The 13002-nt window shown below is 69.9% G+C and overlaps 2 protein-coding genes across 5 annotated transcripts; both read right to left on the bottom strand.

The window, feature by feature from the left end:
• Positions 1–607: 607 nt before the first annotated feature.
• Positions 608–1636, bottom strand: B3GNT3 (UDP-GlcNAc:betaGal beta-1,3-N-acetylglucosaminyltransferase 3). Its single transcript, XM_075037455.1, has one exon. It carries the CDS (start codon positions 1634–1636, stop codon positions 608–610), a length of 1029 nt encoding a protein of 342 aa, XP_074893556.1.
• Positions 1637–2803: 1167 nt separating this feature from the next.
• FCHO1 (FCH and mu domain containing endocytic adaptor 1) lies at positions 2804–12670 on the bottom strand. 4 transcript variants are annotated; one of them, XM_075037452.1, is made up of 28 exons: positions 12597–12670; positions 11387–11443; positions 10585–10674; positions 9707–9798; positions 9540–9614; positions 9036–9429; positions 8851–8955; positions 8512–8610; positions 8313–8409; positions 8108–8152; positions 7941–8013; positions 7822–7843; positions 7677–7731; positions 7415–7593; positions 7293–7317; positions 7136–7198; positions 7014–7056; positions 6796–6887; positions 6068–6688; positions 5710–5828; positions 5499–5604; positions 5310–5421; positions 5056–5211; positions 4472–4604; positions 4150–4349; positions 3872–3936; positions 3593–3757; positions 2804–3108 (listed from the first exon to the last, which is right to left on the bottom strand). In XM_075037452.1, the coding sequence occupies exons 3-28, from the start codon at positions 10609–10611 to the stop codon at positions 3086–3088; spliced, it is 3186 nt and encodes a 1061-aa protein (XP_074893553.1). In that variant the 5' UTR covers positions 10612–10674; positions 11387–11443; positions 12597–12670; the 3' UTR covers positions 2804–3085. The 4 variants fall into 4 exon arrangements, with proteins under 4 accessions (XP_074893553.1, XP_074893551.1, XP_074893554.1 ...); XM_075037450.1 differs by lacking the exon at positions 12597–12670 and adding an exon at positions 11547–11584; XM_075037453.1 differs by lacking the exon at positions 12597–12670 and having other exon boundaries at positions 10585–10696; positions 11387–11552.
• Between the last annotated feature and the right edge of the window lie 332 nt (positions 12671–13002).

Genomic DNA, 13002 nt, shown 5'->3' with positions numbered 1-13002 from the left:
TGCTCCCAGGACTGAGCATCCCACTGGGGCCAGGGCCATCTCCACTGAGGGTCATCACCCACCTTGCAACTTGACCCTCCCCAGCCTGCTCACAGGGCTGGGGACAGCACAGACATTTTGGGGGCTCTGCAGAGGGACCCCCTGAGGCAGGGCCCTCGCTGGGGGTAAACACCCATCCCAGTGGGGTCAGGGGTTCCTCTTGCTCCCACCCTAAGCCCACGATCCCCCTCACGCCAGCCTCATCGTCCCTGCACCCCCATCCTCCAGGAAGGCTCCAGACCCCATGCCCTCATTAACAACATGGGTTCGTTTATTCTCCCTCCAGTGCCTCAGGGGTCCCCTGGCCACGGGAGGGCAGATTTGGGGTAAAACCAGGCAGAAAGGGGCCAAGGGCAGGATGGGTGCGTGGTGGCACATAGCAGGCCCCAGGGTGGGAGCCAGGGCTCAGCATCGCAGACAATTCTCTGCTCTTCTGGTGGGACAACGCTGGAGAGGGGGGTTGACTCCGGGGTCCCCTCTGGAGCAGCAGCTACGAGGGATCTGGGGAAAGCCACAGCCCGAGCCACCCTCAGCATTTCATCCTGGCTCTCGGTCCTCCTCGGCCGCCCTAGAAGATGCTCACCCTCTTGCCGCAGAGCAGCTGGGGCTCGTGGATGGCCTGCCACATCACCGCCATCTCGTAGGGCGTGAAGCGGTGCACCAGCAGCAGCTCCCGGTAGTCGCAGGGATCGAAGGGGTCGGTGTTGGCCAGCACCCCCACGCCCACGGTCCGGATGCCGGCGTGGGAAGCGGGCAGCAGCCCTGCCTTCTCCAAGCACATGCCCAGGTAGATGTCGTCGATGGGGAAGAGCTCGACATCCCGCGACTCCCGGGAAATGACACGGGCGGTGAAGCCGGACATGAGCATCCCGCCGCCGCCGCAGTAGGGCGGGTAGCGGTCGGAGGCCAGGAGCTGCGTGGGCACGAAGTACTTGCTGCGCTGGAGCCGGACGGGGCTGTTGTTGACGAAGAGCTGCCCCACCATGAGGTGCTGCTCCTGGACGCCCCTCGCGAAGCGGACGACGTTGTCCGTGTTGACGAAGACGTCGTCGTCCCCGTTGAAGATGAAGCGGACGCCGGGGCAGTGCTCCTCCAGCCAGGCGTGGAAAAGTACCTGCTTCAGCGTCAGGTTGAAGAAGGTGTCCCTGAAGTCCCACTGCAGCACGTCCCCGTGCTCCCGCTGCTCCAGCCGCAGCAGCCAGTTGAGTTTCTTGGCATCCCGGGCGCTGGGGGCCACCCCCACAAGGAAGACTCGGCGGATGAAGGCTCCTTCAAAGGTCTTCTCCTGCCCCCAGGTCTTGCGGATCACCTCCCGCCGCTCGTAGTTCACCGGTGATGACTTAATGGCCAAGAGGAGGAAGATGTTGGGGGACCTCTTGGGCCCCCCGCACTTGCCGGGGATGCTGAGCAGCGCCGGGAAGGACCGGCAGCGCCGGTACCGCATGAAGTCCTGCACGTGGCTGGGCAGCTTGGCAAAGCCGGAGATGTTGTGGACCGAGGCATTGGCCACGCACGGGGCAGGGGTGGGCAGAACCTGGGCTGGGGGAAGCCTGGGGGCTGCCTGGGGGCTGGGGAGGGTCCTGCGCTCAGGGACCATGCTGGGCCACAGCTGGTCAGCATGGTAGAGCAGGTAGCCGAGCCCCAGGAGCCCCACGGTGACCAGACCCCAAAGCTCCAGCCTGTAGCACTGCGGGGATGTTCTCTGCAAGAGACGGGGAGCGGGATTCGGCACCGGTCCTCCCTGCAGCCCCCGGGCACCCACACCCAGAGAGATGCCCCAAGCTGGGGCATGGCATCCTTCCCTGCGGAGCTGGACCACGGAGCTCCCGGCACGCAGAGGGGAGCGGGGCGATCTCCCCGCACCAGAGGGTCGCACTGTGCCACAGGCAACCGCAGGGAGGTCCCAGGCTGGGCAGGGCACCCTTGGGTGGAGGGCAGCATCTGACTCCTCCAGCTGCGGTGGGAAACGTGCAGCAGACCCAAAGAGTGCAATAAACCACCGGTTCTGGGCTGTTCTCCTTCGGGAGAGCAAACACAGGGTGCAGCCCCGAAACCTGGGGATGGCCAGCAAGGGGGCACAAGGGATACCCAAGGAGTTCCCGCTGGCTCAAGGCGTAGGGAGGAGGTGGCAGGGTGGTCCTGGGTGCAAGGAGCCCACCCAGATTTGCTGCGAGCAGCCCTCACCCTCAGAGACGAAGCACCGGGACAGCGGTTCCCCTGGGCAGCACACGGGGACCCTGGCAAGACCCTGGCTGCCACTCGCCCACCAGCACCGCACAGAGCCCAGCGGGACAGGGACAGATCCGTCCAGCCCTTACCCAAGGCGGTGGCACCGTCCCAGTGCCCAGGAGTGCCGGCACGGACCCTGCTGCACCCCAGAGCTGTGAGCCCCCCCTGGAACCCCCCCGGTACCTTGTTGCAGAGCCAGCTCGGGGCCATCCTCGCACCGCGCCTCTCCCGGAGCCAGGAGCGCGGCAGCCCCAGCGGCACAGGTATCTCCCGCAGGGATCGTCCCCCTGCCAGGTTCTGTGATGCCACCCGTCCGTCTGTCCGCCCACCCCTTTGCCCGTCCGCCTGCCACAGGTGGGGCAGCAGCACCCACGGGCGCAAGGAAAAGGCTCGGCAAAGCGCTGCCGGCTCCCTGCCTCGGTTTCCCCCAGCCCCGCAGCACCAGAGCCCCCGGGGAGCCGCGGCACATCGGCTGAGCCCCGTTTCCAAGGAGAGGCCCGGAGGCCCCGGGGATGGACGTCACGGCAGGAGGCAGGCGGGAGCCGGCGGGGGGGTTATTAGAAAATAAAGTGTTTAATAAAAGAGCAGCTCCTGCTCCCTTCACAGCACAGGGGAGGACGGAGGGGACCGACCGCCGGGCAGCAGGAGACGACGCGGTGACAGCCATGGAGCGGGGAGCCGGAGGGAAAGGAGAAGGAGGAGGAGGGGGGCTCCCACCCAGCGGCACCCCCTCCGCAACCGGCCTCCATCCAGTGTTTCAAGTTCACACAACCAAGGGGGGAAGCCCGGGGGGCTCGGAGGGTCCGGTGGAGGCGGCTCAGGACCCTGCCAGGTAGATCCCTGCAGAGGAAAGGCGGTGAGGAGGGGCTGCGAGGATGGAGGGGACGTGACTGGCATGAGGAAGGTCATCACCGAGTGGCCAGGGCTCCATGCTGGCCCTGAACTGGGTTACCCGCACCCTCCCCGGGCTGGGCATCGCACTGGGACATCGCCCAGTGAGGGGGGTATGGAGCTTGGGGTGGTAGGGAGGGGACCCCATACACCCCAGGGCCATGGGGAGCAGGGAAGGGACCCTGTGCACCCTGGGGAAGGGACCCCATGCCCCCCAAGGAGCAGGGAAGGGACCCTGTCCACCTTGGGAAAGGGAACTCATGCACCCCAGGGAAAGGAACCCATGCACCCTGAAGAAAAAGGAAAGGAGCCCATGCACCCCAAGGAAGGGACCCTGTGCACCCTGGGGCCACAGGGGATGGGGACAAGACCCCGCACCCCCCCAGGGCCGTGGGGAGGGGACCCTGCACCCTCGGGCCCCCTCCAGCCGTACCTGTAGCAAACCTCTTCTTGACCAGCGACATGCGGTACCCGGCGCTCGCCAGCTCCACCTCGACGCCCGACAGCGTGCTGCCCTCGCTGCTGAACTGGGCAGCCACGGGGCTGGGCTTGCTGGGCCCGCAGAGGGGCTCCCAGCTAGCCGAGAGCCGGCCGCAGCCTGGGGGCAACAGCACAGGGGTTTTTTTTGGGGGGGGGGGTTGTTCTGTGGGCGCCGAGCCCGGACCCTGCTCCCCTGCCCCGTACCCTCCGAGCAGCGCGGGCACAGCCTCACCTCCCTGCCCCGGGGCACCGGGGATGTCCAGCAGCCTCCAGAGCAGCCTCTTCTCCTCCAGGTTCCTGCCGGGACACAGGCATGTCCCCAAGCCCCCAGACCCCTAAAGCCCACCCCGCTCTACCCCATCTCCCCCCTCTTCCCACCTCCCTGCCTTTCTCCCTCACCCCATCAGCACCCCCGTTCCGTTTCCCAACTCAGGGTCCCCCTCTCCCACCCCGGGGTGGTTTGGGACCCCTGGTCTTGTGTTTCCCCACCACCATCACCCCCCCCTTTACCAGCTGGCCGCGGGCTGCAGCCGCAGGTTGGCGACGGGCTCATCCACGGGCAGCAAGACGTGGACGTTGGCGAGGGGCACGGGCAGGGCCAGCGCGCCGGCGTTGTAGCCGTACTCGACGTTGACCCGCGTGGCGCCCGGCGAGCAGTCCCAGCGCACGCACAGCCGCAGAGGTGCCGAGCCGGGGCCCAGCCGCGAAAACTGGTGGGGGGGGGGGTGGTTTTGGGGATGGTTCACAGGGGCACCAAGACCCTCCTACCCCCAGGAGCTGGGTGAGGGGACCCGGGGGTCCCAGCTCTCCCCACCTCCTCCCCAGGGCTCACCTGGTACTTGAGCAGAGCCACGTTGTAGTAGGAAGCGGCCGGACTCTGCTCCGCTTGTTTCTGCAGGTGCCCGGTCAGTGCTGCCATGTTCAGCCAGAAGTCCTTGGTGCTGGGGTCGCTCTGGGATGGGTCGCTGTGGGGACGGGGTCAGAGCAGCAGCGGTGCCTGGGCACCCTGGGAAACCCGGCACCCCGATGCCCACCTCCCTGTCGCTGCACCCACCGGCTCCCAAGGATGTCCAGACTCCCCAGGAACCTCAGGAACCCCTTGTACCCCGGTACCCAGCTCCCCATCGCTGCATCTACTGTCTCCTGAGGATGTCCAAGCATCCCAGGAAACCAGGTACCCCATGTACCCCGATACACAGCTCCCTGCCGCTGCATCCACCGCTTCCCAGACGCCTGGGCACCCCTGGCAGCCCCCGTACCCCAATACCAGCTCCCCATCACCGCACCCACCACCTCCCAAGGTCCCTGCATCCCCCAGGCACCCCCTGCACCCCAACACCGGCATCCCCCGGCTGCCAGCCTGCCCAGGCATCCCCGCGCAGCCGGTGCCGCCGCGGTCCCACCGCGTCCCCGCACCTGTAGAGCAGCTCCGCGTTGGGCAGGAACTGCTCGATGGCACCGGCGTTGAGCAGGCGGAAGCTGAGCACGGGGGGGGCCATGCTCCCGCTGAAGACGCGGACGATGCCGGCGGGGAAGGACATGGTGAGCTCCCCCGTCACCTTCACCAGGCAGCTGCCGGGGACAGGCCGGGGGGGTCAGCGGATGCCCCAGGCAGGACGCGGCGACTGGGGGAGAGGGGGAGTCCCCCGACCCCCCCGGGACCCCCGTACCTGTCGGCATCGCGCCCTTTGAAGTACGCGTGGACGTACTCGGTGAAGGCGGTGGCCACGGGGAGCGCGTCCTGCGAGCCCAGCACCACGGGGCTGGGACCCCGCGACAGCCCTGGGGAGACAGACGGGCTCAGAGCCTGGATGGGACCCCCACCCCACGACCCCCTCCCCAGCCCCCCCAGGACCCACCGAGCGCCGGCTGGGACACGGCGAAGAAGCCCCGCTCGCCCAGGCTGGCGGGCGCCGAGTGCGAGGGGCCGCAGCTCCAGGAGGGCGAGGGGCTCAGCGAGCGCGACTGCAAGGCAAGTCGGTGTTGGAGGGGGGGTCCTGGGTCAGGCCCCCACCATGGGGGTCCCGCAGCCCAGCCCCGCTCCCCCCCACCGTCTCTGCAGCCACGCACCAGGTCGGTGTTGCTGCCTGCAGCCGGGCCGGCCGCCGGCCTCTTCGTGCGGGAACGGCGAGGGGGGGCCACGAGCGGGACCTCTCGGGGGGTCGCACTGGGCCGGGCAGGGAGAGCATCTGGGTGGGGGGGGCACAAATGCAGGGTGAGGAGAGACCCGCCATGGCAGGGCTCCCCCAGGGGGGCTCCAACAGGGTCTCATCAGTGCCATGAGTTCGGCGGGTCTCAGCCTTGTTCTCAGCTGAGCCGGGGCTGGGTGAGACCCTGCACCCAGCTCGGGGGGGCAGAGTTAAGGGTAATGGAGGGGGTCAGAGTTAAGGGTAAGGGGGGGGGCAGCTCCTTCATCCCTGCCACTCACCCGGCTCAGGCTGCGGCAGGGGAGCCGCCGGCACGCCGCCCTCGGTCAGCCTCGTCCCAGACCCTTGGCAGGTCCATGGAGAGGGGCTGGAGGACTCCCCCCCGCTGGGGGGGGCCGGGGAGGAGGAGGAGGAGGAGGCCGAGTTGGAGGAAGGACAGGGCAGAGAGGGATGGTCCCCGCTGGGGCTGCGGGGTCTGACCCAGGGCGGGGGCTCCCCGAAAGGGTCAGGCGAGGGGGCTTCGCGGGTCGCCGGGCCGCTGGGGCAGCGGCTGCGTCCCCGGGGCGCTGACCCCACGTCCTCCCAGAGCCCCTCGGCCCCGGGGCCGCTGAAGACGGCGAAGCCGGGGGGCTCGGGGAGGCGGCCGGCGGGGCTGCGGGGCCGTGGCACCCAGGCACCGGGGTCCCGGGTGACGGGCGGTGGCGGCGGCGGGGGGTCCGGCGGGCCGTTCCGCTTGGGGAGGGGGCTCTGCGGCGTCCCCGGCTGCGGGGTCCAGGGTCTCGAGTCCGGGGAGGGTCCGGGCGCGGGGTGCGAGGGTGAGTCCAAACCCGAGTCCTCCACGTTCTCCGGGGAGGAGGAGGAGAAGGGGGAGGAGGAGGAGGTGAGGACGTAGGCACGGGGGGCTGCGGGGAGACCCCCGTGTCAGTGCTACGAGGGCGGGGGGCCACAGCACCCTGGATGCCGGCGTCCCCCCGCCCACTCCATCCTCCCCAACCGCCCAAATCCTCACCCGGGAAATCCTCGGCCTCGAAAGCCGACTCCAGCGGGGGCCCGAAGAGAGCGGCGGGGGGGACCGTGTCCGGAGGGGCTTTCCCGGGGCCGCTGTGCCGGGGACAGAGAGGGTGGGTGGCTCAGTGCCCACCAGGGACCCCCCCGGGGAGTGGGGCTCAGAGGTGGCAGCATGGGGTGCACCAGCCCACAGCACCCCGCTCCCTCCCTGCCCCGTACCTGTTCGCCTGCGCCGCCGGGCACCCCCTCCCTGCACCGTCACCTGCGGGGAGAAGGGACGCGCTGGGGGTTGCAGAGCCACTGTCCCCCGCATCCCCGGGACCCCCCCAGCACAGTCTCACCCGCCGCCAGCGTCCCCTCGGGGTCTGCGTCGCTCGGAGCCGGGGTCAGAGATGCCACGTGCCCTGCGGAGAGTCAGGGACGGGCAGCGTTAGCGGACACAGAGCCCAGGGACCCCCCCCAGCCACGGCCACGCCGAGCCCCCAGGGTGGCACTTACGGGACGACTGTCGCTTGACGGTGCCCTGCAAGAGAACGGGGACAGGGGGTCAGTTGGCCCTGGCACGGTCCCTGGGGACCCCACACCCCCCATCGTGTCGTGTGTGCCCCCCCAAGGCTCACCCCAATGCTGGGGGGCAGGATGAGGTTTCCCACGGTGGCCTTGAGCTGCTCCATGGTGGCCTCAGCGCTGCCGGCCGCCTCCCGGGGCTGCACCGGCTTGATGTGGACGTAAAATTTGCGGGGTTCATCCTCATCGTAGTCGGAGTCGCTGGAGGAACAGACGTGGTTCTCCGCCTCGGCTGAGCCCCCGTCAAGGCAATACCCCATGCTCGGACACCCCAAAAATCACACCACCACCCCCCCCACTCCAGTACAAGGATACTGCGGGTGACGTCGGGGCGCACGGTGAACCCGTCCTCATCCACCTCCGGGCAGCCCTGCGGGGAGATGCTCGGAGAGGCGCTCGCTCCCCAGTCCTCCCAGTATGGAAAAAAAACCAACCCCAGGGCTGGCACTGGGATACTCACCACCTCGGCATCTGGGGATTCCCTGGGGAACGACAGGGGCAGCGTTAGATCCCGAAGCGGGGAAGGGATGCGGGATCCAGGGATGCGAGGATGCAGGGACGCGGGGAGGGGGATCTTACACAGCATCACGATCCCTCTCCTTACGGCTCAACCCAGGGATACGGAAAGCTTTACTACGGCTCCTCTTGGGTCCTGGGGAGGGCGGGGGGGGGCACAGAGCGGTGAGCAGCCCCCCCCACACCCCCTAAATCCCCGGCGCGGGGCTGCTGGAGGCAGACGTACTTGCCTTCCTGCGCTGGGGCCAGCCGGTACTCGTCAAAATCCAACGCTCCTGCCACAGAGAGCGGGATCAGCCCAGCGTCGTGGCTCCGTCCTTGCACGAGGGCGACGCTCCCCCTCCTCGCACGAGGGCAAAGCCCTCGTGCGAGGAGGGGGAGCGTCGCCCTCGTGCAAATGGGGGGAGCCCACCGGGACGCTGCCTACAACCTCACCTGGCCGCTCTCGCCCTGTGCCCTTGCTCTCGGCAAACCTCCGTAGCAGCATCTCGGTGCCGATGTTTTCCACGTTTTGCTTGAACTCCTCATGCACCTGGTAAAAAAGCGGGGGGGACATCACACTCAGAATAAAGGCTGGGGGGGGATGGATGGCTCAGCGTTGTCCCCATCATTGTTCACCCCTCTGGGGACTCACCTGCCCGATCTGGACGTGGGTGTCCTCCACGGAGTGCGAGTAGGAGCCGATGAGACCCTTCATGTGGCGCAGGTGGGCTTCTTCCACCTCCTGGAAGCGCTGGGGGCAGGAAGGGGGGATGATAAAGGGGGGGGGTTTAGCCAGGGTGGCACGTCCCCAGGGGTCAGCGTGCGGACAGGGAAGGGGGCTTAGGAAGGGTGGCACGTCCCCAGGGGGGTGGCAAGCCCAGGCAAGCGGGGGCTCAGCCAGTCTGGCACGTCCCCAAGGACCAGCCGGCACCGTGAGCCCGAGCAGCGCCCGTACAAGCCCCGTTCCCTCCCGCACCCCGGCGCTGCCCACCATGGCCGAATCCAGCATCCTCTGCTCGAAATCAGCCCGGGCGGCGTTGTACTTCTCCACCGCCCGCCGCAGAGCCTCGCCTGCCTTCTTGGACTTCAGCTCTGCCTGCGGGACCAAGCGGGAGCCGGTGGAAGATGGCGGGGGGTGGTGGGACAGGGACGGACGTGTCGGGGGGGGGGTCTCACCTTGTCGATCTCTTTCTGGCTGGTGCCCTCCTTGCGGAGCCGCTCGTACTCCTGGCACTTGCTGTGGTAGCTCTCCTTGGACTTGGGCAACAGCTGGGCCACCCCGTGCAGCAGCTGGACGGCCTCCAGCGTCCCCGACACCTCCTCCTTGGACTGGGTAGGGGCGGGGGGGGGGGATGGACACAGAGGAGGGTGGGCAGGGGAGGGGGGGGGGGTTGGTTTGGGGTCCGGCGGGGGAGGACGGGGTGGTACCTTCTTGTGCACCCGGCCTTGCTCCTCGCCGTAGCGCGAGATCTCCTTGATGAGGTCGTGCAGCTTCTTCATCAGCTCCAGGTGGCACAGGGCCAGCTTGTCCGAGGAGATGCGGAAAACCTCCCAGAGCGGCGCGAAGGTCCTGGGTGGGGCGGGGGGGGGGGGGGCACACGGGCAGGGATGAGCAGAGTCGTCCCCCCCCTGTGCCCCCAGCTCAGGGTGCTCCGGACCCCCCCCCAGACCCCTGCTTACCCCAGCTGGGTCCCGTTGGTGGCCATCTTAGAGAGCTTCACCATGGCTTTGGCGTAGTTCTCCTCGATGGCAGCCCTGGGGACAGCGGGGAGGGGGCGCTGGGGACGGAGTCCGGCGATGCCGGGGACCCCCCCTGGTCGCCGCCCCCCCCCCGCCCTCCCCAGTACCTCTCGCGGACGAAGTCGGCCAGCTCCTTGGTGGAGATCTGCCCGTGCTTCATGTTGTGGTAGAGCACGTCGAAGCCGTGGTTCTTCTCGCCCTGGCAGGGGACCACCCTCAGCTCCCAAAACCCACCCAGCACCCCGTGGCGTGGGCACCCAGGGACCCCCCACCCCCGGGGCCGGGGCCACCTCCGGGAGCACCAGCCGGCCACGGCACAAAGCACCATTTGGGGTGAAACGACCCCAAACGGCGCATGTTGGCCCAGACCCCCCATGCATGGGGGGGGGGGGTGCGGACCCCCCCACCCCTGCCAGGGCGGTGCCAGCCAGAACCCGCCGGGGGGGCCCTGGACGGGTGAGCAGAGCAGGAAGGGGTGGGCTGAGCCCTGACGCCGGGTGCTATTTTGGGTGCTGCCCGCTCCCCCGTAGCACATGGGGGGGGCTTCTGCCCCCCCCCCCAGCAGCGTGACCCCAGCGCTGGGCCAGGCTGGGGGTGCCGGTGACCCCAACCGGGGGGGAAACTGAGGCAGAGGGAAGGGGAAGGTGCAGGCAGCTGCCAGACCCTGGCAGAGACGAACCAGGAAGCACCGGACGCGCTTCAGGCCCCCGCGGCGCTGCCGACTTCCCCCCGCGGTGCCGGGACGGGGATCCCCGTGGAGGGGGGGGGGGGGACACAAGGACGGCGCCGTGGGACCCGTGGGTACCCGCACCCGTCGCTTCCCCCCGCTCCTTTCCCTCAGCAATTAATTTGCAGCGTTAACGGAGGCGTCAGGCCTTGCAAAATTACCGACGGCAACGAACCTCCCCTCCCGGGGGTGGGGGGGTCCGCTCTGCAGCGAGCCCCGGCGGGTGGGGGGCACCCGTGGGTGGGGGTCCAGGCTTACCCAGAAGTGCTCGGTGAAGTAGGACATCTTGGAGTTGGGGGGGGGGACACGGACGGCGACGCGGGGACCCACAGCTCAGCTCCCGGCGCCCTGGGGACACACCTGGCCCTTACTGGGGTGGGTGGGGGGGTGTGTGTGGGGGTGTGCTCAGCAGAGACCCCCCCACACACCCCACGCCTGCACCCTGCACTGGTATTTATCGGTTTTTGCCAGCAAAGCGCAGCCCCGTGGCCATGGAAACCGCAGGCTCCCCCGTGCCTGCCGCCGCCGCCGCCGTGGCCCCCTCCTCACGGTGTACATGCACCCCAGGGGGGGGGCCGAGGGTCCGGGGGGGGCCGCCGGGGCGGCGCTTGGGCCCGACACCAGATACGCAGCTAAATAATAAATGAGCGGTTGCTGCGCGGCGGCGGCTGCTGCTCCCGCGCCCGGCTGTGCCGGCGGCCCCCAGCCCCCCAAAAGCACACCCCCCCCATAGACCGGCCCCCTCCCCACCCAGGGGAGCCCTTTGCCCCCAAAAACGGGGATCCAGGTGTCCGCTCCCCCCCACCCCACCCTGCCTGAACCCCAAACGCACCCAGCCGTTGCAGGGGTCACCCACCGGAGCAGCCCCCCCCTCCAGCATTCGGCAGGTGGGACCCCCAGGCTGTGCCCTCCCTCCCAGGTTGTGCCCCCCCCCCCCAAGGCTGTGCCCCCCACCACCACCCCAGGCCTCGCTCCCCATCACGCGCTGGAGAAAAACAGGAAACCAAAAAATTGTGCATGGCTGGGGGTTGGCGTGACGGGAGGGGGGGGCCCCACTCACCCTGGGCTGCTGGGGGGCTCGCGGGGCCCCCCCTATCATCCTCGGCGTGCTGGGGGCCTGGGGGAGGAGAGAGAAAGGGGTTAGGGCACGCCGCAGCCCCCCCAAACCCCGCTCCCGGCCCCCCCCGGATCCGACGGTCCCTCTGCACAGGCTGAGCCACCTGTGTCACGAGCGGGGCGGGCTCAGCGCGGCCTCCCCAGCTTCCCCCGTCAGGCTGGAGGGGAAGCGGGGGCTGAGGAAGGGGGGGGGACACGGACATTGAGGGGGGGGTTCAGGGCCTGGCCGGACCCCGACCCGCCACCGGTCACGAGCGGCCGCAGACACCGTGAACCCGCCGCCCCATCGCCGCCGGCCAAAGTCCCCGGAGGTGGCAGCGGCCACCGAGTCCCCGAGCGGGATGGGGGGCGTGGGGGGGGTGATGGTGGGCAGGGGGGGGCACAGCATCCCTCTGGGCTGCTGCAGGGCCACCCCAGGACCCCCCCGCGCCCCCCAGCCGGGCAGTCCCGGCCTCCCGCAGCGGTGACCTTCACCGGGGTGGGGTGCGGGTGGCCCCCCGAGGGCTGCGGGGTGGGGGGGCTCCGGGGGGGTCCGGATCCCACGGGGCTCGGGGAACGGCTGCACCTGCCCGGGCCGGGGGATGCTCAGTGAGGGAGGGGGGCGAAGCTGTGCACCCCCCCGGGCAGCGGCAGAGGCACCGCGGGGGGGTCGGGGCGTGCACAGGGGTGCAGATGTTCCCCCCCCCGAAAAAAAAAAAAAAAAGGAGGGAAAGCGCCGAGCCCTGCACCTGCAGCTGGGGGGGGGGGCTGCCCGCAGCACCGGGAGCGGCTTTTTGGGGAGGGGGGGGCTGCACCCGTGCACGGCGATGGGAGCGTGGGGGCTTTTATTGAGGAGGGGGCACCGGGGGGGGCCCGGGGCGGGGTGCGCTGCAGCGGGGAGCCATGCACAGCGGGGTGGGGGGGGAGGTCTGGCGATGGGGGGGGGTACGCGGGGCTGCACCCCAGCCCCGGGGCGGTGAGGATGCTGCAGCGGAGGTCGGGGGCGGGGGGGGGGGGGGGCTGCACCCACGCACCGCGCGGGAGCTGCACGGCGGGGCCGGGGGGGCTGCACCCTACGCCGGGTACGCGGGGGTCGGTCCCTGCTCGCTGCCTGCTCCCCCCGCCCCCCCGCAGCGGGTGGGATTGGGTCCCGGTCCCGGTGGGACCGCACTCACCTGCGGGGGCCGCCCCCGCTCCCGCTCCGCCGCCGCCGCCCCGCGCCCGCTCCGGGCCGCGCGCTCCGGGCCGGGACCGCGCCGGGGGAGGTGGTGGCGGTGGCCACGCCCTCTCCTGCCGCGCCGCTTCGCTATTGGTCACCGCGCCCGGCAGCGGTTACCGCAGCCAGCGGTTACCGCTTGTCATTGGCCGCGCCGCCGCCGCGCCGAGCGCGGGGAGGGGGGTGATTTGCATTTTTAAAGCGGCCGCCGCCCCACACACACACACACACACACACACACACACATACACACCGGCGGGGGGGGACACCACACGGACGCGATGCGGGGCGGGCCCAGAGCCGCCCGCACCGGCACCCCGGCCGCGGGGCTCCCACCATTCCCCAGGCTGCCACCCCCCGCGGCT

This window comes from Buteo buteo, chromosome 10 (assembly GCF_964188355.1).
Source record: "Buteo buteo chromosome 10, bButBut1.hap1.1, whole genome shotgun sequence".
Classification (NCBI taxonomy): domain Eukaryota; kingdom Metazoa; phylum Chordata; class Aves; order Accipitriformes; family Accipitridae; genus Buteo; species Buteo buteo.
This window is presented reverse-complemented; position numbering and strand designations above follow the sequence as displayed.

Excerpts from the sequence above, each read along its gene's own strand:
- B3GNT3 (XM_075037455.1), bottom strand. The coding sequence starts at position 1,636 with ATGGTCCCTGAGCGCAGGACCCTCCCCAGCCCCCAGGCAGCCCCCAGG.
- FCHO1 (XM_075037452.1), bottom strand. The coding sequence starts at position 10,611 with ATGTCCTACTTCACCGAGCACTTCTGG. Across the intron at positions 8,611-8,850 it reads GGATGCTGGATTCGGCCATG|CGCTTCCAGGAGGTGGAAGA; the intron begins GTGGGCAGCGCC and ends TCCTGCCCCCAG. Across the intron at positions 3,758-3,871 it reads CGGTGCCCCGGGGCAGGGAG|GCTGCGGCCGGCTCTCGGCT; the intron begins GTGAGGCTGTGC and ends TGTTGCCCCCAG.